This window comes from Felis catus, chromosome D3 (assembly GCF_018350175.1).
Source record: "Felis catus isolate Fca126 chromosome D3, F.catus_Fca126_mat1.0, whole genome shotgun sequence".
Lineage (NCBI taxonomy): Eukaryota > Metazoa > Chordata > Mammalia > Carnivora > Felidae > Felis > Felis catus.
In genome coordinates this window covers 43555119-43580587 of record NC_058379.1, presented here as the reverse complement: position 1 = coordinate 43580587, position 25469 = coordinate 43555119, and the positions used below count along the sequence as shown (strand labels likewise).

Genomic DNA, 25469 nt, shown 5'->3' with positions numbered 1-25469 from the left:
CAGAAGTGGAATTATTGGATAATATGGTAATTGTATTTTTAATTTTTTAGGAACCTCTATGCTGTTTCCCATAGTGGCTGGTATATTCCTACCAACAGTGTACATGGATTTCCTGTTTTCCACATCCTTGCCAGCACTTGTTTATTTCTTTCTGAGCACAGCCATTCTAACAGGTGTGAAGTGATAGCTCATTGTGGTTTTGATTTGCATTTCCCTAATGATTGTGATGTTGAGCACCTTTTCATGTACCTGTTGGCCATTTGTATATCTTCTTTGGAAAAATATCTTATTCAGGTCCTTTGACCACTTTTAAATTGGGTTATTTGGCTTTTTGCTAATGAGTTGTTTGAATTCCCTTATGTATATTGGGTATTGACAACTTGTCAGACATATGATTTGAAAATATCTTCTACCATTCCACAGGTGGCCTTTTTTTTTATCCTCATGGTTTTTATTCAAATCTTTTTAAAAAATTTATTTTTATCCCCGTATAGTTAACATACAATGTTATATTAGTTTCAGGTGTACAATATAGTGATTCAATAATGCTATACATTGCCCAGGGCTCATCATGATAAATATACTCTGTAATCCCTATCTTCTATTTACCCATCCCCCAACCCATCTCCCTTATGGTAACCATCAGTTTGTTCTCTATAATTAAAGAGTCTGTTCCTTGGTTTGTCTCTCTCTCTTTTCCCTTTGTTCATTTGTTTTGTTTCTTAAATTCTACATGAGTATAATCATATGGTATTTGTCTTCACTTACTTCACTAAGCATTACATTTTCTTGCTCCATGCATGTTACTGCAAATGGCAAGGCTTCATTCTTTTTTTTATGGCTGAATCGTAAATATACACCACATCTTTTTTATCCATTCATCTATCAATGGACGCTTGGGCTGCCTTTTCATTTTTTTGATGGTTTTCTTTGCTGTGCAGAAGCTATTTAGTTTGCTGTAGTCCCATTTGTTTATTTTTGCCTCTGTTGCCTTTGCTTTTGGTGTTAGATTCAAAAAAGTCATTACCAAGACTGATGCCAAGAAGATTACTATGTTTTCTTCTAGGGGTTTTATGGTTTCAGGTCTTAAATTCTTAATCCATTTTGAGTTAACTTTTGTGTATTGTGTACATTTCATTCTTTTGCACATGGCTGACCAGTCTGCTTAACACTATTAAAGAGACTGTCCTTTTGCTGTTGTATATTGTTGGCTTTTTTGTCAGTTAATTAATGATATATCTGTAGGTTTATCTGTGGGCTGTCTATTCTGTTACATTGATCTATGTGTCTGTTCTTATGCCAATACCATACTCCTTACTATTAATTCAATCTTACTACTAATCTGTCAGTTCACATATTCTGTTTTCTTTGTTATTCAGTCTTGGTAGGTTTATGTTTCTAAGAATTTATCCATTTTTTTCTAGGTTGTCAAATTTGTTGTCAGTAATTGTTCATAATAGTCTCTTATGATCCTTGTATTTCTGTGGTATCAGTTGTAATATCTCTAATTTCTGATTTTCCTTAAGTGAGTCCACTCTTTTTTTTTCTTGAAACTAGATAAAGTTTTGTTGATTTTATCTTTTAACGAACTCTCATTTTCACTGAGCTTTTATATTGTCTTCTTAGTCTGTATTTTATTCCTTTCTGTTTTGCTTTTTATTTCCTACCTTCTACTAACTTTGGACTTCATTTTCTAGTTCCTTGAGGTGTAAACTATGTTATCTGACTTTTTCTTGTTTATGGAGGTGGGCATTTATTGCTATGAACTTTTCCCTTAGAACTCCTTTTGTTGCATCCTGTAACTTTTGGTATGTTCTATTTCCATTTTCATTTGTCTCAAAGAATTTTTTGATCTTTCTTTTGATTTCTTCTTTGAGTAATTGGTAGTTTAGTAGCATGTTGTTTAATCTTCACATATTGGTGAATATCCCAGTTTTTTTCTTACAACTGATTTCTAGTTTCATACCTTTATGGTCAGAAAAGATGTCTGGTAGGATTGCAATCTCCTTAAATTTATTGAAATTTACTGTTTTGTGGCCTAATATGTGATCTATTCTGAAGAATGCTGCATGTTCAGTTGAGAAAAATATGTGTTCTGTTGCTTTAGGATGGAGTGTTCTGTATATGTTGGTTAAGTCCTTCTGATCTTAAGGCTGATGATTCCTCATTGATTTTATTGTCTGGCTGATCCATCTATTTATGTAAGTGGGGTATTAAAGTCCCCTGCTATTATTGTATTGCTGCCTATTTCTCCCTTTAGGTCTGTTAATATGTGTTTCATATATTTAGGGCTTCTATATTGGGTCCGTAAATATTTACAAATGTTATATCCATTTGTTGGATTGACCCCTTTGTTATTATCTAATGCCCTTCTTTGTCTCTTCTACAGTCTCTGTTTAAAGTCTGTTTGGTCTGATATAAATACAGCAACCCCATCTTTTGGCTTGTTTTCATGGTGTATCGTTTTCCATCCCTTCACTTTCAGTCTGTGTGTATCTTTATGTCTGAAGTGAGTCTCTTTTTGGCAGCATATACATGGGTCTTGTTTTCTTATCCATTCAGCCACTTTGTGTCTTTTGATTGGAGAATTTAATCCATTTAAAGCAATTGTTGATAGGTGTGTACTTACTGCCATTTAAAAAGTTGCTTTTTAAAGGGAATTAAAAGCAAAAATGAACCACTGGGACCTTATGAAGATAAATAGCTTCTGCACAGCAAAGGAAACAACCAACAAAACTAAAAGGCAACCAACAGAATGGGAAAAGATATTTGCAAATGACATATCGGACAAAGGGCTAGAATCCAAAATCTATAAAGAGCTCACCAAACTCCACACCCGAAAAACAAATAACCCAGTGAAGAAATGGGCAGAAAACTTCCCATCTGTTACCATATGATGTTCTGACAATGTTACTGGCTATATTCCCTATGCTGTACTTTTCATTTTGGTGACTTATTTACATTATAATTGTAAGTTTGTACCTCTTAATCTTCTTTATCTATTTTGCCCATCCCTCCAAACCACCAATTTGTTTTCTGTAATTAAGAGTGTTTTTCTTTGTTCATTTGCTTCGTCTTTTAGATTCCATATAAATGAAATCATATGCTATTGGTCCTTCTCTGAATTATTTCACTTAACGTAATGCCCTCTAAGTCCATCCATGTTGTTGCAAACAGCAAGATTTCATTCATTTTTTATGGCTGAGTAATATTCCTCTGTGTGCATATGTGTGTGTGTGTGTGTCTCTCTCTCTCTCTATATATATATATGCATGCACACACACACATCTTAATCCGTTTATCAATGGACACGGAGTTGCTTCCATATTTTATCTATTATAAACAATGCTGCAGTAAACATAGAGAGTGCATATATTTTTTCTAGTCAGTGCTTTCTTTTTCTTTGGGTAAATAGTAGTGGAATTGCTGGATCATATGGTAATTCTGTTTATCATTTCTTGAGGAATCTCCACACTGCTTTCCACAGTGGTTGCACCAATTTACATTCCCAACACTGTGCACAAGTGTTCCCTTCTCTCCACATTCTCACCAACACTTGTTATTTCTTATCTTTTTACTGTTTATTTTTGAGAGAGAATGAGAGCAGGGAGGGGCAGAGAAAGAGAGGGGGTTTGAGGATCTGAAGTGGGCTCTGTGGTGACAGTGGATGCTTAACCAACTGAGCCACCCAGTTGCCCCTATTTCTTGTCTTTTTGATACTAGTCCTGGCTATTCTGACTGGGGTGATGTGACATCTCCTGATGGTTTTGATTTGCATTTCCCTGATGATCAGTGATGTTGAACAACTTTTCATGTGTCTGCTGGCCATGTGCATGTCTTCTTTGGCAAAATGTCTATTCAGGTCCTCTATCCATTTCTTAGTCAAAAAAAATTTTTTTGGTGCTGAGTTGTATAAGTTCTTTATAGTTTTTGTATATTAACCCCTTAGATATATTATTTGCAAATATTTTCTCTCATTTACTAGGCTTTTAGTTTTACTGATGGTTTCCTTTTCTGGCTCTTTAAAGGTGGGGATTCAGTTTCCTATTGCCCTCCAGCTTCCTGGGGTTTTAGCCCCACTGATGTGATGTCCCTCCCATTTTCAGTTAGTCATAGTCGGGGTTTGGTTTCCAACTACATCTCTGTCCTTCCTACCTTTTATGATGTGGCCTCCTATGATTAGTTATGAAAAGTCTGTTTTGCCACTTTTCAGGTTGTTTTAAGAGTTAAGTCACATGGTGGTAGCTGCTATCTTGGTGTGTCCTTGCAACAAGGTGAACTCAGGATCCTCCTACTCTGCCATCTTCCCCGTGTTCCAGTTAGCATCTTTATGACCATTACTATGAGCACTTTATCAGGTGTATTACTTATCTTCATTTTATGAAGGTTTTCTTTCCCCTGAAGTTTTATCTTGTTCTTTTGTTAGGAATATTTTCCTCTGTTTCTTCATTTTGCTTGACTCTCTCTGTTGGTTTCTATGTATTAGAGGAAACAACCACCTCTCCCAGTCTTTTTTTAAGTTAAAAAATTTTTTTAAAATTTAAATCCAAGTTAGTTCACATATAGTGTCATCATGATTTCAGGAACAGAATTTAGTGATTCATCATGAGCACACAGGCTCATCCCAACAAGTGCCCTCCTTAATGTCCATCACCCATTTAGCTCATCCCCCCACCGAACTCCTTTCCAGCAACCCTGTTTGTTCTCTGTATTAAAGAGTCTCTCACAGACTCTTAAAAACTGAGAACAAACTGAGGGTTGATGGGGGGTGGGAGGGAGGAGAGGGTGGGTGATGGGTATTGAGGAGGGCACCTTTTGGGATGAGCACTGGGTGTTGTATGGAAACCAATTTGTCAATAAATTTCATATAAAAAAAAAAGTCTCTCACAGTTTGTCTCCCTCTCTGGTTTTATCTTGTTTTTGCCTCCCTTCCCCTATATTCATCTGCTTTCTTAAATTCCACATATGAGTGAAATCATATGATATTTGCTTTCTCTGACTTATTTCGCTTAGCATAGTACACTCTAGTTCCATCTACATTGTTGCAAATGGTAAGATTTCACTTTTTTTGATCACCGAGTAATGTTACATTGTGTGTGTGTGTGTGTGTGTGTGTGTGTGTGTGTGTGTGTGTGTATGTATATATACGTAGCACATCTTTATCCATTCATCAGTTGATGGACATTTAGGTTCTTTCCATACTTTGGCTATTGGTGATAGTGCTACTAGAAACCTTGGGGTGCATGTGCCCCTTCGAATCAGCGTTTTTGTATCCTTTGGATAAATATCTAGTAGTGCAATGGTTGGGTCATAGGGTAGTTATGTTTTTAATTTTTTGAGGAACATCCATACTGTTTTCCAGAGTGACTGCACCAGTTTGTATTCCCACCAGCAGTTCAAAAAGAAAAAGAAAATTCCCTTTTCTCTGCATCCTTGCCAACATCTGTTGTTTCCTGAGTTGTTAATTTTAGCAATTCTGACAGGTGTGAGGTGTTGTCTCATTGTGGTTTTGATTCCTATTTCCCTAAGAATGAGTGATATGGAGCATCTTTTCATGTATCTGTTGGCCATCTGGATGTCTTCTTTGGAGAAGTGTCTATTCATGTCTTTTGCCCATTTCTTCACTGGATTATTTGTTTTTGGGTGTTGAGTTTGATAAGTTCTTTATAGACTTTGGATACTAACCCTTTATCTGATACGTTGTTTGCAAATATCTTCTCCATTCCATCGGTTGCCTCTTCGTTTTGCTGACTGTTTCCTTTGCTGTGCAGAAGCTTTTTATCTTGATGAGGTCCCAATAGTTCATTTTTGCTTTTGTTTCTCTTGCCTCCAGAAACATGTCTCGTAAGAAGTTGCTGCACCCAAGGTCAGAGGTTGTTGCCTGTTTTCTCCTCTAGGATTTTGTTGGCTTCCTGTCTTACATTTAGGTCTTTCACCAATTTTGAGTTTATTTTTGTGTATGGTGTAAGAAAGTGGTCCAGGTTCATTCTTCTACATGTCACTGTCCAGTTTTCCCAACACCATTTGCTGAAAAGACTGTCTTGATTCCATTGGATATTCTTTCCTGCTTTGTCAAAGAATTGTTGGCCATATGTTTGTGGGTTCATTTCTGGGTTCTACTCTGTCCTATTGATCTATGTGTCTGTTTTTGTGCCAGTACCATACTGTCTTGGTGATTACAGCTTTGTAATACAGCTTGAAGTATGGAATTGTGATCCCTCCAGCTTTTTCTTTTTCAACATTTTTTCTGGTTCCGTACAAATTTTAGGATTGTTGTTTCTAGCTCTGTGAAAAATGCTGGTGTTATTTTGATAGGGATTGCTTTGAATGCGTAGATTGTTTTGGGTAGTATCAACTTTTAACAATAGTTGTTCTTCCAATCCATGAGCATGGAATGTTTTTCCATTTCTTTTTGTCTTCTTTAATTTCTTTCATAAGCTTTCTACCTTGTGTAGGCAGACACACATTGGAAGTCAGACATTCAGGCAACAGTGTTTAAAATATGCAAATATATACAGTCCTGTGGGACCATGAGTATAATGTCTGCTGGCCACCAGAGCCAGGTGATCTGGAGGTGTACCCTCAGTGGCAGTTGCAAAAACCAAGGCTCTACGTGAGTATACAAGCTCCTTTCTGGGAGATACCAGTGGGCTTTCATGAGGCACAGGGAGAGTACAAAGTATCCCCCAGCCTCTGTTCCCTAGGAGCACCTCAGATGTGTGCCAAACCTGATAGGTTCCCTAGTCCACCACACATGTGTAAGAGCTGTCCTGGGTACCTAGCCCACCAGGAGATTCTGGTGCTCTGGAGCACAGCAGAGAGGATGGAGATAGTGACTGCCCTCTGAGGAGAGGTCTCTGGAAATGCTTACAATCAGTCCTTAGATACGTGCTTAATTATAAGCCTGTGCCTCCAGCTGCAGCCATGATGATAAGCTAACAGGCATCTTTCACAGATAGACTGAGCTTCTGGGACTGTTACCTGTTGCTGTGCCCTGGGGGTGGTCGCTGTTTAACAACTCTTTCTCTGTTGGTATAGTCCTGTGGGACCCATGTCCACTGATACCAAGTCATGTAGAACTGTCCCCTGGTGGCAGCTGCAAAAATTAGGGCACCAGACAAGGGTCTAAGCTCCTCTTTGGGAGACACCGATGAATCTGAGTGACTCTGAGGGAGAGGGCAAAGACTGAATCCACCAGCCTCTGTTCCTGAAGAACATATGTATAGGCTCCTAGATGTGTGCCAAACCAGAGGCCTGTTCCTTAGGCTCCTGGACAAGCAAATAGGCTTCTTTCACGGAATGACTGAGGGTGTCTTGCAGCCTGCTGTCTGTGCAGTGTCCTGGGGCAGTAGTCTGTCAAGAATGGTCTGATTGCTACAGTCCCATAGAACCCAGGAACCCAAGTCTCCCTGGCCTCCAGAGCTGGGTGATCAAGGGCAGTGTCACGGGCAAAAACCAAGGCACCAGACATTTATCTAGGAGATACTGGTGCCGTGGAGCAAGGCCGAGGGAGAGAGTAAGGATGGTGCCTGTCAGGTCTCAGACAGTAAGTATTCCACCAGGCTCCTAGATACGTATGTTAAGTTAGATGCCTGCCCCCAGGCCTATGCTTTAATATAAGCAAATAAGCTTCTTTCATGTAAATTCTGGGTGCAGTTGACTGCCTGTGAGTTGGGCCGTGGGGTGGGTGAGTCCAAGTGTGCAGGCCCTTTAAGACCCCATTTCTTAGTTTGCTATAGCCTTGTGGGTCTCATGGATACAAGCCCCTTTGGTTTTCAAAGCTTGAGGTTTTGGGGGCTTGTCTCTCAGGTGCAAGTCTTAAAACTTGGGGTACCGGATGTAGGGTTCTCCTCCGGAAGAAGCTCTGGGTTTTGAGCTCCCCTCTGACTGAGGTGTCACTGTGCAGGAGGGTGGGATTTATGGCAAGATTGTGTCCCCGCCTCTCCTACCTGCTTCGATGTGGTTTTTGTTCTTGTTTGCCTCATGTGTAGCAGTTGCTCGGCCAGGCTTTAAGTTTTTTTCGGAGGCAGTTATTCCATATGTAGCTGTAGACTTGGTGTGTTTGTGGGACATGCCATCATGAATTGCAAGGGGTCATTTCTTGTTTAGATATTTGTAGTTGTCCCCTGTAACTGACCAGGCTGGGAGTTCTTTGTGAGTCTCAAGACCTGTGGCACTGGAGACTAGTGCCTGGTATTCAATAAATGTTGAATGGATGTATGGATAACTTGTGTCCTGGTTACTGTCAATAATGGTTTGAGCAAATGTGTTTGAGGTTTTTGTTTACCACCACCGTTTTTATAAAGGCTTTATGAGATGTAATTCATGTATAAATTTTACCCATCTAAAGTATACAATTCAGTGGCTTTTAGTATATTCAAAGATGTGTAAAATTTAGAAATATCTAATTTTAGAACATATCATCACCCCCAAAAGAAATCCATACTCATGAGGATTCACTCCTCATTCCCTCCTTCCCCCACCATAAATGTTTAAATCTAGGTCTGATGAAGAAAACTAAGACACCCATTCTGAAAAGGGTCATGTATTAAATGAAACTTTAGATAGGTATCTTTTGTAATTAAAAAAAAAAAAAAACAACGTATACACAAAAGGCTCTTAGTCTATACCCCCGAAAAGCTTCTAAGCTGATCTCCCTCTATTATCAGGCATCGCATCTGGCTCATAGTAGATGCTCAGTAAATACGCATGAAATTGAATGCTTAGTCACCTAAATTGTCCACGTATGAAACTATAAAACCGATGATAAAACACTGGTACCATATTTATTAACTGACAATATTACGAGATAGTGACCTAGAACAGTTAATCTGATATTTACTTCCTAGAAGTTAGGCACATTTATTAACTTGTTTAAACTCTCATGAAAACCCCACGAAGAGGATACTATTATTATTTCCCTAAGGCTAACAAGCTGCCCCACTGGTAAGAGGCAGAACCACAGGCTGTAGAACCTGACTGCAGAGTCCGCATTCAGAGCCCTTCTACTCCTCACATCTCACCCTTTGACAGAATATAAGCTGTGCAGCTCGCTCTTCAGTCCCTGCTTACCTGTCTCTCTGTCTTTTTCGCAAATGAAGTTATTGATGTCTTCACACTGGAAGTCATTCCACTGCCCAGCATAAATCAGCCCAGCACAGTCTTCTCCTGGCCCATGGCCATGACCCCAGTTATCTGGCTGCCCAGCTTTCCAATTTCTTTTAACAAAACAGAAATGGAGTGTTATTTGCAAGTCATGCAGAAGTTTTTTTTTTTCCCAAGAGCAGCATATAAATATAAAAAACGTAACTGAAGCCATGTCATTTGTCCTGGAATAAAAATACACTGTTTAAAAAGCTGTGCCTGCTCTTAGAATAAAAAGCAGCTGTTCTGCAGAGTGGTGTGTGATGCAGCATCTCCCTGTGGGCTTGTTATCTTTGAATGAAATCAACTCATTGAGCTGCTTCATCGCAATGCTGAGGAGTAAATCCTTCGGCAACATAGTTAGATGAGTAACTTTCCAGTGTGTACTGGAATGCTGACTTCTGGGCGTGTGTGAATATGTCTGTGTGTGAATATATATGCACGCTGAGGACATGATACACACATACACAGTCTCTCGCACTCTTATGGGAGCCCAGAGGGATCCTTGTGCATCTTGATTCCTTGCCTCTGACAAGTCAAAGCATCACACAGAGAAAGTGAGGGACCGCCAATATACACATTTACGAGAATTTACAATTACAAACCCTTGGTTATGGGTTGTCTGGCTAAGCTGCAGATAGTTGACTGCTTTAGAAAGAAGTAGTAATTGAATCTTACTGAAAATGACTCAGACATTTCACTGCCTTTTTGGGGAGGGAAATTCTCAAAAACATTATTTTCTTCAGGAGTTCACTGGGGGCTTGTTAACTTGGATGCCACAGCTTAAAATACCACTTTGTCAGAGTTCACTGTTCTTGATTGTCTTTCTGTGCAATAAATTAGTTGTGCTTCCAGGACTCAAAACTTGAGAGCTCAATTTTCTCTAAGAAGCAGGTTCTTGCATAGAAATTTGTGGTTACTGCCTGAGAAGACAAGCTTGCCTTGCGTGGAGGGTCTAAAAAAACATGTGCAGCAGAAGGCTCTTCCCATAAATGACTCACTACCCCATCAGCCACAGGGTGTCCTAGGGTAATCTGAGGATAGAGCCCATATTGCTCTACATCTTTTCACAATAGGATCAGTAAGACTAGAGGGCAGTGGGAAATGACAGGTGAAATTTACAATTAAAAGGTGGGGAAACAAGGCAGAATTGACTCCCCACACCATATAATTCATATATATGTAAATGTATATAATATATAATATAAATATATGTAAAATATATGTATGTACACAGACATATATATGGATCCATATATATATATATATATACATGGATTTTTAAAAAATGTAAAGTGACCTCACTTAAATAAATCTAGTGATAAACAGATAATTTAGACAAAACCATCAACTAAAAAGAATAAAAATGGGATGATACTTAGGAGGGAGTGTTAGAAATATTCATTCACACATTCACTCAACAGATATCCAGACAGTACCTACTATGTGCCAGGGATGATGCTACATGATGGCAGCACAGCATGTGGGTTAGGGTTGGGTTAGGGTTAGGGAGAATTCCCTCCCTCGGAGAACTTATGTAATAGGCAACAAACAAGTGAATTAAAAATCTCAGACTGCCGCGGTGATTGGGCCAAAGACAGATGAAGCTAGAAGGAAAAATAGTTTACTTTCACCTCTGCTTTTTTTGTATATTTCCATCCACCCTGTAGGACCCTTCAGCAATGTCAACAATGCCTGAGCAGTTTGATCCTGTTGGTGTATATTTGGTTAATTTCTGTCAGTAACATGAAGGGGTTTTATTCCAATTTTGTTTATAGAATTTGAGGTCTGTAATTCCTGAATGTATAATGATGGGACATTTGATATTCTTTATCTCAGTTAATTGAGAAGTTGTATAAATAGGAGTTCTGAAAGAAGACCTGCTTAGTATTTTTCCCCTGCATTTACTTCAAGTTAAATAGATAAAAGGGATTTATAGACTAGACCAAAAGATAAGTTAAAGATAAGAGACAGCCTTTATCATGGTGCCTGGGTGACGCAGTTGGTTGAGCCTCTGACTCTTGATCTTGGCTCAGGTCATGATCTCATGGTTTGGTTCCTGAGTTCAAGCCCCACAACAGGCTCTGTGCCGATGGTGCCTGATTGGGATGCCCTCTCTCCTCTCTGCCCCTCCCCCGCTTGTGTGCTCGCTCACTCTCTCTCTCAAAATAAACAAACTTAAAAAAATTACAAAAAAGAGATAACCTTTATCACCATTCTCCATTATTTTCTAAGTCATTGGAATTCTCTGCATATGGTACTCAAGTTTTTCCTTTGGGACTAGAAGTAGAATGCAGTTCTGTGGGTATGAGTGTGTGACTTAGGTGATACTAGTGTGGATGGGCGGTGGGGTAACCTGAAGCCAGGCTCCAGGGGGCAATTTGTCTTTCACCCAGTCTCAAAACATATCTTTGGAAAAGCCAAATCACATGGAGTGATTTGTAGCAAAACCCCCAAGCCTGCATGCTTGTCATTAAACAGAATAGAACATGTCAGATAAAGAGAGTGTATATAGTTTAGAGAAGAATTTCAGGTTACACTGTGCCTTAACTTCCTTTACAGGTAGATTCTGGAAAGAAGATGGCTGAAGGATGGGCCCCAAGTCCCTGAATCTCATATTACAACACATATCCCAACACACATTTGTACCTGGACAGCATTCTCTAAGTACTCCAGGGACCTTGGAAGCACTTGGACTCACTGCTCTTGTCAGCTGGAAACACACAAGCACATCAGCTAGTGGGTGTGAACTCCCTCACCCAGGGTTTTGGTTTCTCCTAATGGTGGCAGAGCACAAAGTCTCAATCTTGGGAATAGCCCCTTCCAAACTCACGACTTAATACTTTCTCATCAACCACAAGACTGAGGCCTCATGGCCAAGAAACGTCTGCTGGTAAGAGCCTGGCCTCAAAACAGGAAAATCTTAGTAGTGAGAAGTATTACTTTGCTATAGAATGTTCTCCCAATACCAGGGTCTATATAGGTTTCTCTCTGGTGGCCTAAGCCAATGCCACTCTGACAGAAACATGAAGCGTCAACCAGAGTGAGTTTTTAGTGAATTAGATGACTCTGAAGGTTCCCTTCTGGTCTCCACCATTCTATGGCTCTACAGTCTAAAAACACAATACGTAATATTATAACGGAACAGTCTACATGGACAGAGGCAACCCAGGTTTTATCTTTGCAATGCAGAGATGACAGTGTTACACATAACAGCATATTCCCACCAAATGAGGTTCTGCTCAGGGGACTAAGAAGTGGACAAGAGGAATAGAGGAACTTCAAGTGTGTTTTGGGAAACCCTCAGGAAGATACTCACATCTTTGGTGATCTAAGTAAGGTGGACAACAGCAAGCAGAGTGGGCTGGAAAAGGCCTTACAAGGCTCCCTTTCGGTTGTGCTCTGGGCCAAGTCAGTGGGCAGAACCGACATGCCACTTGTGTCTGATTCCTGCACTCGTACCAGGCAGCCTCTGTAAACAGTGATGATCTCTGCCAAACAACGTACTTGCATGTATTACATCCAGAGTAGAAAGATCAGCTTTGATGTGTTCCTAGGCTCACTGATCCTTTCTTTCATGTGTCTGTGTTCTGTTTCACTGCTTTCCAGTCATTATTGTTTCCTTCCTTCTACTTATTTTGGGATTGACTTGCTTTTCTTCTACCCACATAAAGTGGAAGCTTAGATCATGGATTTTCAACTTAAAAACTTTTTTTCAAGGGCTCCTGGTGGCTCAGTTGATTACGACCTGACTCAGCTCAGGTCATGATCTCATGGTTGGTGAGTTTGAGCCCCACATCAGGCTGTCTGCTTTCAGAGCAGACCCCGCTTTGGATCCTGACTCCCTCTCTCTGCTCTAACACAGCTCACGCACATGCTCCTTCTCTCTCAAAAATAAACATTAAAAAAAATAAAAAACTTTTTAAAAAAACATAAGTACTTTAGAGGAGTCTAAACACTGTTTTAACTGTATAAATTTTGATGTATTTTCATTTTCTTTGAAACATTTGCAAGTTTCCTCTCTGATTTCTTCTTTGATCCATGGGTTATTAAGATGTGTGTTCTTTAATTTACAAATATTTGACAATATTGCAGATATCTTTTTTGCTGTGATTTCTAATTTAATTTTGGTCAGAGAACATACTCTGTATAATTTCAGTTCTTTTTAAATGTATTGAGACTTGTGTGATGGCCCAGCATATAGTTTATCTTGGTGAATGTACCGAATGTGCTTGAGAAGAGTGCATTTACAGCTCTTGGGTGAAACAGTCCATAAACATCAATTAAGTCAAGTTAGTTAATAGTGTCCATCATATCCCTACTGATTTTTCTACTTATTTGCTCTATCAATTACTATAAGGAGAATGTTGAAATCTCCTTTGAAGCCCCACTCTTTGCTGTGTCCACATTTAGGGTTGGTGTGTCTATTTTCTTGATTGTGACATGGTCCTGGAAATCAGACTTTTTTTTTACATGAGCAGCAACATGTCTCACTCATTGTTGCCTCTGTACTCTGGAAAAGATCCTCTAGGCCAGCACAGAGGCTGGCTCACAGTGGACTCACCAGGATAATTCACTGAATGTTGACATAGGACTATGGCCCTGGATTCCAATCTCCAGTCAGGGTTTGATGCTGGCCAGGAAAGAAGTTTTCACAGTTCTGTGGTGAAATGAAAAGGACAACTGTGTGTGTGTGTGTGTGTGTGTGTGTGTGTGTGTGTGAGAGAGAGAGAGAGAGAGAGAGAGAGAGAGAGAGAGAGAGAGAGAGATGGCCAAGTGTCTTCTTGGAAAGGACTATAGACTTGGTTTTTTAATACCAAGATTTGTTGATAGGCAATTTTTAAAAAACATGTCCTTAAGTGGCAAATAAAATGTTGGCAATGTATTTCAGCCCTCCATTCTTTCCCTTGGAATTATATATGAGTGTGGACCCAAAGCCTCTGGGAAACTGTCCTGGGCAGCATCCTGAGCCACCACAGATTGAGGCAGGTCATATATTTTATTAGAAATAAATCTTAGTGCAGGTGTGTGTATGACCCAACCCTTTAGCATCTAGCATCCATTCCATGTTATTACCTTTGCTTTTTGTCTTTTTTTTTTTTTTTCCAGCAGTCTTTGTCAACTAGGTCTCAGCATAAAAATGGAGGTGGGGGGGGGTGGGTAGGCAACAGGCAGGGAGAACCTTTTATCTCTTGTCTATTTCCACTTCAACAGTACCACAAGCACCTGAAACAATTTCAAAAGGGCTGTGAGAGTGAGGGTGTGGGTCGGTGTGAAGCTGTGTGTGTTGGAGGAAAATGGTAAGAGGACATCTAGGAGACATGATTGATTCTTCTGCAGCCTGGGCAAGGCACAAGGTTGTGCCTTCACAACCTGGTGTTGGGATCTGAGTGAGATAATTATGTGTGGCATCTGAGTAAGGATACCGTAAAATACATAAATGCTAGGTAGTGTTATTCTGCAATTACTGACTAGTATGAAGATAGTTGAAATTATGACAATAATAGTGATAATACTGATACTAGTAGGTGACATTTCTTGAGCACTTCCCATGAACCAAGTACTGAACTAAACGCTTTATATACATAATCTCATTTAATTTTCACAATACCAACATAGGTCCTTCTGTAATACTCACTGCCAGGTGAAGACATGAGATTTCACATGGTGGAGTAAATGGCAGCTACGAATGCCACGTCAAACCCTGGAACCCAGACCTCACTGCATTGGCTCTTTTTCTAGTTTGAGCAGTGTTTATTATTCTATGTCAAATTAAATTAGCCTTCCATTATTGAGGCCTCATAATATGTCTGCCTAATTTATTCTTGCTTTTAAAACTTGATCCTGGGGACTTTTCACGTACTACATATGTGTTCCTCTGGGTGGAAAATGAGAAGTGCAGTGTGTGCTGTGGTTAGGGTCAGAAGCCAAGGCTCTCAGGAGGCTCCAGGGTGGCTGTGGCTGGGGAGGAGTTCCCAGCAAGGTGTCTGATCATCTAATCCCTCTCAGGTCCCAGGTACTGACACTGGTGCTCTCCTCCCAGTCACCAAATTCCTGCTGGAGCCCAGGGAAGAGGAGAAAAGTTCCCCTTTGGGAGAGTTGGCACAGACAATAATGCTTCAGCTCAATCCATCCCATATGGGCCAATCTAGTTTTTTTCTTGGAGGAAGGCTTAAGATTGAATTTCTCAGTGAGTCTAACCCAGACCTTTTATGCACTTATAGCTGTGAGGAAAGTGGAGAAGGCTGATTTTTTTTAAAGCTTGCCCCACCTTTGTAATGTTTGTTTATTTTTGAGAGAGAGAGAGTGTGAGCAGGGGAGGGACAGAGAGAGAGGGAGACACAGAATCTGAAGCAGGCTCCAGGCTCCAAGCTGTCAGCACAGAGCTCAATGTGGGGCTCAAACTCACGAACCCCAAGATCATGACCTGAGCTGAGGTCGGGTGCTTAACTGACTGAGCCACCCAGGCGCCCCTAACTTTGCCCACCCTTAAAAAAAAAAAAAACAAAAGATCCTGGCACTCCTATCTGTTGAAGACAAGATTTATGCTTTATCCTCTAAAGGGAGATGCCTTCCATCTCCACCGCCAACCCTCCCAACTGTTTCGCGTCTCCTGAGTACATCTCTGCCACGCTGGGTCCTCAGGGTGGGCTGTCAGCCAATTCCCCGAGCGTCAGGGTGTGGCATAGCTTCCTCTCCCCCAAGGACAGGTGCAGAGGGAGCCGACAGGATATCTGTCAGGCCAGCAGGCAGAAAGCCAATTGCCCTGTGGGCACTGTGAGGCTCGCCTTCGGAGCAGACCTAAAACCTTCTCATGTTCCATCTTGATGTTTGGTCACTGTTTTGTAAAGAAATGGCCTTACTCAGGTTTCTACCTATACCCTCTAATCCTCGTCCCGTGGAAGATTTAAAAGTACAAAGCTAAGCTGCCTGTCTGTCTACCTGTGCACAGGCACACAGAAACATTTTAAAAACTCTCACTGGCTTCTCCACCGCCTCTGGCCCCTGCTTCTCCTCCTTGACAGCTACAGGCTCTGCCTCAATACCTCCGACACCATCTTAGTCCTGAAACACCTCACTGTCTCCTTCCTGGGTGCCGTGGTCACTGCTGTCTCCAAACCACGCCTGCTTGAGCCTCTGCAGGTCTGCCTTCTCTTCTCCAGCACAGGAAAGGCTGGTTATTCGGAGGTGAGTTTGCATAAATTCTGCTCCATGTGGTGCAGCTTGTTGCCTATTTTCACATCCATTAGAGGCAAGACAGGAGTTGGAAGAAGTGAAATTCAGATTGGTACAATTCAGCCACCATATGACCCTTGGGCAGGATTAGGGAAGGAGCTGACATGACAGCCCCGGGATTGAATTAGGGGCACAGAAGTCCCCATGAGCCTGGGAGTCTGAGCAGGTTTTATAAAGGGCTTCCATTCTTTGTCTTTGCCTTTACAGAACTCAGGTCACACTGGACTTACAACACACACCTTTGTTCACGGTGCACCTGTCATAAACTTGTAGTTCATAATCACACACTGGCCAGAAGCCCCGCTGGGGTCAGGGGCAGTGATGGTGCTATCCTTAAGGGAACTCCCAGCTCTTGTCAGGAACAGGGCTGGGGCAAGTTCTGATTGTGCCTGAAGTAGTCTGGGCTTCCTTATCCTTCAGAGCACCATTTAAGGAGAACACCTCAGTCCAAGTACCATACTGTGAGCTTTTATGAGTCTCTGATTTTTTTTTCCCCATATAAATGAAAAAAATTCACTCCATGAAAAGAAAAAGGAACCTTATGTTATAGCACAGTGATTCTCAAGCACACGCGGAAATACACAACACTTGTACCAGAAGCCTCAGTGTGAGGGGCATCTAGGGCATCGGTGGTTAAAGAAGAAACTGCAGGGGGTCAGGCAAAAGGTGAAAAACAAGAGCAGCCCAAGTCTTCCCAGGGATCTGGAAGGCTCTGAGCACTCACTTGTACTCTGGAGACGTCCCATCCAGCCACTTCCATTCATTTTCGTGCTCCGAGTCTGTGAGGCCGATCCAGTGGCTGTCTCTTCCTACTATCTGCTTTTTTATCCATTGCTGAAAAACAAAACAGTGACAATGTGTTATTATTTTGGGGTCACACATACGTGGGGGAATTCCCCTGTCCCCTGCAGCATTTGGGGGAAAAAAGGACATTTAAAAGAGGATGTTTGTTAGAGCACACACATGCTTCTGCTCTCTTTTTTACTGCACCTGTTTTGTTTTGCAGTGCTTTGGGGCTTTGACACTTTCTCCTCTTATAAGTTTGTAAGTAACGTTTATGGGACGCTTTTCCTCTGGTAAATCACCCAGACAACTCAATGAATCCCACCAGGCTCCATCCCTCTCCATCAGCTGTCGCTCCCATGTTTTAATACTACTAACAACCGTGGCATTATTGAGCTCTTCCTTTGGCCACGTCCCATGTCCAGTGTGTCACATGCCACATGTCTCTAAGCCTTCACAGCAACCTATGTAACCAAGATAGTAAGTGGCTGGGCTGAGATTAGACCCAAGTCTACACAGTCTAAAGCCCAGGCACCTGACTGGATGCTCATTCCTGGCCAGTTATTGCAGGAAACATCTGTTTTCAGGGTTGTGTCTGCTGGAGATACTTAGAGAAAAGGAAGGAGGCCACTGGAACAGTGTGGCACCAAAGCCCATTGGCATGGTTGCTAGAGGGACCTCAGTTTCAGTCTCAGCTCTGCATTACTTTTTAATCCCATAAATAAAGCCATTGAACCTTGTGGGGCCTCAGTTTTCTTATCTGTAAAAAGGGGATAATAATACCCCTAGGTTCTAAGGTTGTTGTGAGGTGTAAAGGAGAAATGCCTTGTACCGTGCCTGGCACACAGTAGGGGCCTAGGGAGTAGTCAACATCGTTATGTATGGGCTCTACCCCGTGGTCTTCTCTGCTCTTCCTGACCCTGCTGAAGCCACAGATCTGGTCCCTTGCACCCACCCCTACAGTGTTCATGCCCCTTTGTTTCTCTCTCCACAGGCGTTTGATGCCAGCCTGCAGGTTTCTTTTCCACATTACGGCTCTTTTGACAGCCACCAGAGGCGGGGTTTGGGGGGAGCCACAGATCTCTGGCTTAATAACGCAGTATCTTCCAGGTATGAAGCAAGAGGACAGAATTCCCATGCCATGAATGCTTCTTGTCACTGGATAAAGCCCAAATCTCCAGAATGCGGCCTTCTGTGTTTATGTGACTATAGATTCTTGATATCTTCGAATTCCCAGTAAGCATGCAATTTCCAGATCTAAACTATCCTTATAGTTTTCTCCAAGTATGCTGCAAACATACCTGTTCCTCTCTTGTGTTTATGAAAACAAGATGTGAAGACTTGTCTTCACAGAAAAGTTTTGCATCCTCGAAAATGTCTTTCTCAACCGAAAAATAGTAGCATTTGTCTGTGAAGTTCTTCCAGTGAGGTGGGCAGCCTAGGAATGCAAATGTTTAAGATTATTAATTAGGGGCGCCTGGGTGGCTCAGTCAGTTAAGTGGCCGACTTCAGCTTGGGTCATGACCTTGCAGGTCGTGAGTTCAAGCCCCGCTTTGGGCTCTGTGCTGACAGCTCAGAGCCTGGAGCCTGCTTTGGATTCTGTGTCTCCCTCCCCCTCTGCCCCTCCCTAGCTCATGCTCTGTCTCTCTCTCAAAAAATGAATGAACGTTAAAAAAAAATTTTAAAAATATTAATGAAAACACAAACACACACACGAAGCACTATGCCTTTCTTCAGTTATATGTCAGAGGCCATGGCTTTGGCCTCACTTCCCTCACAGGCCAGGAGTGAGCAGTTCCAGCATCTGTGTGTGAGCCTGTGACTGCCCTTGACAGACACCTTGGGAGCTAAGACTGGTCCAGGAGGGCAGGCCACAGAGCACACAGTAGTCAAACCTATGTAGCCTGGAAAATTATTTTTGCTGGGTCTTAGTTCCTCTGTGTCTGGATTAGTATTTACAGTGACAGAAACAACAACAAAAGGCAATGCAGATGTTCCACATCAGTCTGGAGTCACATGGAACTAATCAGTAACTAGATGGGAGCACCCAGAACCAAAACTGGGCTTGTGGAGCTACAAGGATGACCAGAGTCATGCTTAAGGAAATCAGGTGGAACTGGGTGTGATTCAAAGGAGAGAAAAATAGGCTTGGTTGATAACAAAACACTGAGGGTTTTGCCAAGTTATCAAAATTTAGTAAGCAAATTTAATAATTATAAAAAAACTAGAAGCACCATAACACCTTCTCGAAACAATGAAATCTGGGCTTTAGTAACAAAATTCCATCTACGTAGTTACTGAGGGATGTCTATCCCCCAGATTGAAGGGCATAAAATGAGAACCAAATGGGTCGGGGGTAGCCAGCCTCAGACTGTCACAAAGGAAATGTCTGGGGACGCATCTGTCCCTGAGAGCTTGACTTAGCTAAACAAACAAGTGCTAGAGAACCTGATAGTGTTTAGAGAGAAACACATGTGCCTGAGTGACACTGCCTGGTGTAGAGACCTATGAGAGCAACAGGGTCCATGCCTCCCCACGTGGTGCCTTCAATGCCAAGAGAAGTGGGGTGTGGGTAGCATATGGGCTGCATGCTGGGGGCTGGGCACAACCCCACACAGTGCCCTTGACCCTGATTGTGAGGGAAGGCTCAGACTTACCATTGGCCTCAGGTGCAGAGGTTGGCTCATTCTGTAGGGCCAGGGGCATCGCTGCCCCTGATGGGCCTGGGGGGCCAGGGGGGCCCTTCGGGCCTGGCATGCCTGGCACCCCAGGCAAGCCTGGCAGCCCCCGAGGTCCAGGCACCCCTGGCTCTCCCACGGTGCCCTGCAATCCCTGGAAGCCAGGAGGGCCCTGAGGGCCAGGGAGTCCATCCTTGCCTGGTGGGCCTGCGGGGCCTGGGTCTCCGCTGGGGCCCTGAGGGCCAGGCTTCCCAGGGGATCCACGGGAGCCTTTGGGGCCCTGCAAGCCTTTGGAGCCTTTGCCGCCACGCTCTCCAGGGGGGCCAACTGGCCCAATTGGGCCCCTCTCACCAGCGGGACCGGGTGGACCAGGCTCTCCCTTCTCTCCTTTTTGTCCTTTGTTGCCAGTGGGACCAGGGGGTCCCTGCTGTCCTCTGTCGCCTTTTGGACCCCTGGGGCCAGGAGGACCTAAAACATAAAAAAAATGTACATGGCGTGAACAAAAATCCATTGTGAGTGATAGTGAAGAATTTATCTTATAAAATCTCTAATTAAAAAAAATCTAGACATATAAAACATATTCATTAAAGGACTGCTTCTTGTTTCAGTATACTGTTGTCGATAGTATTTTTTTCAAACAAAAAGGTTTCTTAACTAAGCTCACCCTTTCTGCTCCAAGCATTTAGAATATGTTTTTTTTAATGTTGTTTTTTTTTTCCTGTTTTTGAGAGAGAGCAAGCAAGCGCACAGGGGAGGGGCAGAGAGACAGGGAGAGAGAGAATCCCAAGCAAGCTCCATGCTGTCAGCCCAGAGCCTGACGTGGGGCTCAAAGCAATGAACCATGAGATCATGACCTGAGCTAAAGTCGGATGCCAGACCGACTGAGTCACCCAAGCGCCCTGCATTTAGAATATATCTTAACGGCACACAACCCTCCGGTATCCACTGATGTTTTAGGGGGAGGGACAGCTTCACGCCAACAACCACAGCAGTGACTCACACCATTCACCTGGGCTCCCTTAGTCGTCTGGGACTGTTCCATCACCAGGAGAAAAGCGGTGCAAGTTGGGATGGGGATTCTCTCCTACTATTTCCTCTTCTTAGAGTTGAATGAAATATCCCATCCAATGTTGAGAGGCACCATTCTGCTAATTCATCCTCACCAAGTGGCAGCCTCTCCTCTGACACCTCACTCCCGCCCTCCTGGCCCCTCTGCCAGTGCTGCAGGGACGCTGCTGCCCTTGAGGCTGAGCCTTGCTCACCTGTGGAACAGCTCAGAGGGTCTCTGGGGGAAAGTGTTCTACGAGTTGGGCTAAGTGTCATTTTCCCCAGTTTGTTAGTCTAATAATGCAAATAGGGCTGTGGGCTACAGAAAAAAATAGGCGACCATCTAATTGGGCAAGGGAGAGGAAAAACAACAACAACATTTTTCCCCCAAAGGAAGAAGGCAAATACCTGCTCATCCCTTGCCATCCTAGAGATGCTCACACAACCTGGGATTGTTTTGTTTTCTGTAAATTCTTAGAGGTGACAGGGAACTGCACACAAACATACCACAACCAGGATTCATATGGTGACTTGACAGTTTTTGAGCTAGTTTCACATACATTATGTCATCTGAACTGTATCTATGAGATTATATTCCCAGAGCACATTTGAGGACGTGTAGGGCCAGAGACACCAAGCTCTTATTCCATGCTAGCTCTTCAAGACAGATCTATCCAGGAGAATGAGACATGAACAGTTACAGTCTAGTGGTGGAGCTGGGATGGTAATTCCTGTCTTCTCATTGCAATGACTGTATCTAGGAGGACACTATTCTCAAATATTCTACTCCCCGGAACTTTTGAGTGTCTGAGATCTCATTGTTCTCTATGTGAATAAGTAAAAGAGATCCACACTCGTTCTTTCCATAGAAGTGGAAAGCCTTTCAGACTGGACGGGCAGAAGTGCTGGGGAGAGGGAGAGTAGATAGGCCTCCCACCCTATGTTTTTCTTGATCCCCTTACCCTACTCCTCCCCCACCAGCTGGTCAGGACAGAACACTGAAGCAGGCCTTCCCGCCTCAATGGGGAGGGGGCGTCTCTCTGCCCCACTCCCCTCTCTAGGCCTTGATGGATGTCCACTGTACCCTCATATTATCCATGGCCCTAACTAGCCCACCCATCTCTGTTCTCCCGTAGCAAGAACCTTGGCTCTGGACTCAGCTTTCCTCATTTACGTTACTCATGATGTTGCCCTGGATTGACTGGCAGACCTACTACCAAGCTGTAACAGAGTTCATGCTAATGGTTAGGACTAGCTTCAGCGTTTTTTTTTTTTTTTTTTTTTTTTTTTTGAGAACCCTTTCTAGGGGTCTTTCTCATCTGCTTGAGAAGACTTTGTAATGAAGAATTTTCTCTCCAAACCCAACTCACTGACTTTTGCCCACCAGCTCCTATTGGCTGCTCTCCATCACTAGCTCTCCTGGCCCTTATTTCCATCTCATAGTTGGACAGTCCATTATCTCTGGGATGTCCTGCCAGCACCTCCAACCTGACATGTCTAAAACTGACCTTATCACCTCTTTATTGTTTATGCCCTTCTTCCATCATCCCTCATCCTACATCATCACAACCACCTCTCCCCTCTGTCCTTCATCATGACCCAGTGTGCAGGTTCTCTTTTTGGCAGATTTTTATAGTATCCTCTATAGTAACTGCTCCTCCTACCTTTGATTCCTCTCCATTCATTCCACTCTGTATCTTTCCCACATTTGTCCCACAGCTCTGATCTCCACTTGCCCTAAAATATTTTGTCCCCACTACCTGGTCATGTGGTATTAAATCAGGGTTTTCATGACCTGGTCTAACATGTCTTTAGTCCATCCTCCTCTGCACTTCTGCATATCTCTTCTCTTAAAATTGCCTCTGCTCATATCCATCTGGAGAACTGTCATCCACCTACCACGTAATCCTCCCAGGTGGAAGTTTTTCCTCTTTCTCTAATCTTTTAGTACTTGTTTGTTCTTTGAGAACACTTCTCCATCTAGCAGCTAGCAGTGTCTGGTGTATAGTCCTTATTCAGACAGTGTTTATCAAACCAATGCGCATCACAGATCTAAATGCCTAGCATGCTGATGCCAACAGTTTGGGCCCCAGGAGAGACCAGAAGGGAGAGATTTGGGGGGAGCAGCGATTTGCTTGGTGCCCCTTACCTTTCTAAGAAGTAAAGCTCCACTAGTCTATGTATCAGGATGCTCCTGGCTGCTGCTATGGAATGGTCCTGGGGAGATCTTTCTTGACTCTACACACATTTAAGAATTGATCCAGTAGTCTCTTCATCTGCAATCTGAGGTTTTTTTTTTTTCTTTTTAAGCTGAGGAGGCTCTTGGAATGTATTAGTAAAGATAGAGAAGGTGGATTTTCATTGTCAAATCGATCTTCTGTAAAAAAGTATCTTAGTTCCTTTGTGTGGTTGAGAAATAGTGCCCTAGAGATTAATAGTGGGGATGGTGGTGTGTGCATTCATTCCTCCATAATGGATGTAGTATTATGGAAGGTTCTAGTGGAACAATACTGACAAATAGGCCAAGACAACAACAACAAAATTCTAATTTAGTTAGAATAATAGCAAAAATAAAAATAGCTTTTCTTCTCACCTGTTTCTTTTTATGGTCTATGTTTAGACTTTAGAAATCCAAATAATGAAGAGGTTTTTTGGGGGGGAAATTCAAGTGCTTTAGATTCTTTATTCTTTATTCCTTATTCTCCTTATGGGTTTTGCCAACAATTAGTGTTTCTCAATTACTCACAACTGGGTTTGGTACTATACTTGCAGGTTATGGGAAATGGGTTTACCCATGCCCATGGAATAGTGACTATTCTGGGACTTGTCTTCCTGACATGACAGGGAGTTATATTTCTTCCAGAACACCTTCCTCTTGTTTCTAACAGAACTCCGAAGACACACAACTCTTTACTCCTCTCCGGGTATGAATCCGAGACCTTCCTTACGTAGGATGACAGCTTTTCATTAATCTTATTTCTCTCTGAGGTTGGGTGGGTTTATTATGGTGTTTAGCTATTTCCCTCTGAAGTGCTTCTCAAATGTCCCCACTCACTCCACACAAAAGTTGTGGCTTATTTTAAGAATGGCATCAAACATGGATCCCACAGTCAGTGCAAAATATCAGCAGGTGCTAACTTCTAGATCTTGGGAAGAAAGGGAAAAGATGTCAGTATGCAAGGTTTTGCCTCTGATATAAAGGTCGAAAATCTCTTTTTTAAAAATATTTATTTTTGAGAGAGATAGAGCATGAATGGGGGAGGGGCAGAGACAGAGAGGAAGCCACAGATTCTGAAACAGGCTCCAGGCTCCGAGCTGTCAGTAAAGAGTCTGACACGGGGCTTAAACCCATGAACCTTGAGATCATGACCTGAGCTAAAGTCAGATGCTCGACCAACTGAAGCACCCAGGCACCTCCAAATTTTTTAATTTTATTTTTAATTTATTTGAGAGTGTGGGGGAGGGGCAGAGAGCGAGGGAGAGAGAGTCCCAAGCAGGCTCCGTGCTGTCGGCGCAGAGCCTGATGTGGAGCTTGACCTCATGAAACCGTGAGAACAAGACCTGAGCCAAGATCAAGAGTTGGATGCTTAACTAACTAAGCCACCCAGGCACCTTGAAAATCTTATTTGTGATGCATTTCCCAGCTGGATTAGAATGAAAACTGAAGTTTTTACAGGAATTGCTACATCTCTCTTAATAAGACAAGGTTGAATATCAATGACTGTGGATAAACTCCTGACAAGCACAGTGTTATCGATTTCTTCATCCATAGCTGCCCCAGCCTTGGGAGAAAACCATCATGACACTAGAGCAGGAAGCTGGCACTCTACCTTCCAATGCTGGGCTAAGTAAAAATGTACTCTATGTGTCCCATATGTAAGAGGATTCATTCATATACTTAAGTATTCAGTAAGACTGTACTTTGCTCACTAAGAACTAGAAATTTCCAACTTGTTTCTTTTTAAAAATTACTGAGGAAAAAAAGCTAAAACCACTGGCTACCTGTAAAATAGCCATACTGGCTACCCGTAAAAAATAGATTATTAATGCCAGGGGTATATCTTCTTCTAGGACCTGGGATGCTAGCATCAAATATTAGTATCTGGACGATCCCAAGCTTTTAGGTCTTACTTGAATCTTTAATTGGGCAGCTGCTGAAATGAAAAGAAGATGAAATAAAAGACAAGTCACCCCTAGTGCCTTAAAACCGCAACAGTGAGATAAATGACCCAGGATTATTTATGAGCTTGGGCAGTAACAACTTGTGTTCAGAGTCGAGAATGTGGTAAATGCTACATGTGGAAGCAGATGTGATGTCCCCCTTCAGGAGCAAATTTGAGATTTGCTTTCAAGACCAAGTGAGTGGCTCCCTGGTTTAAGATTCTGAAATGCCAGAATACCCAGGTTGCTGGTAAAGCCATTGTAAGCTCCAGAAATGCCTGAATATGACCTAGACCAGATCTTTGAGCAGCCTGTGTTTTACTGCCAGCAAAACATCCTCCCTGTTCCCCACCCTCCAGAATTGGGAGCCTTGAACACCTGAATCCTCTAAACAGTTTAATTTTTTTTTTTTAATGTTTA

The 25469-nt window shown here is 42.4% G+C and overlaps 1 protein-coding gene and 1 long non-coding RNA gene across 2 annotated transcripts in view; one reads left to right on the top strand and one right to left on the bottom strand.

The window, feature by feature from the left end:
- Window positions 1-25469, bottom strand: part of COLEC12 (collectin subfamily member 12) — a 194186-nt gene that overhangs the window by 4985 nt on the left and 163732 nt on the right. The window contains exons 6-9 of the mRNA XM_023241800.2: window positions 19821-20309; window positions 18465-18601; window positions 17105-17214; window positions 9073-9218 (exon numbers count right to left, since the gene is read on the bottom strand). Of these exons, the coding sequence (XP_023097568.1) occupies window positions 9073-9218; window positions 17105-17214; window positions 18465-18601; window positions 19821-20309 (882 nt within the window). The remainder of the gene's footprint in view (window positions 1-9072; window positions 9219-17104; window positions 17215-18464; window positions 18602-19820; window positions 20310-25469) is intronic.
- On the top strand, window positions 15577-18520 carry LOC123381220. The gene is made up of 3 exons (XR_006587978.1): window positions 15577-16332; window positions 17387-17424; window positions 18158-18520. It is a non-coding gene; the product is annotated as an uncharacterized LOC123381220 (long non-coding RNA).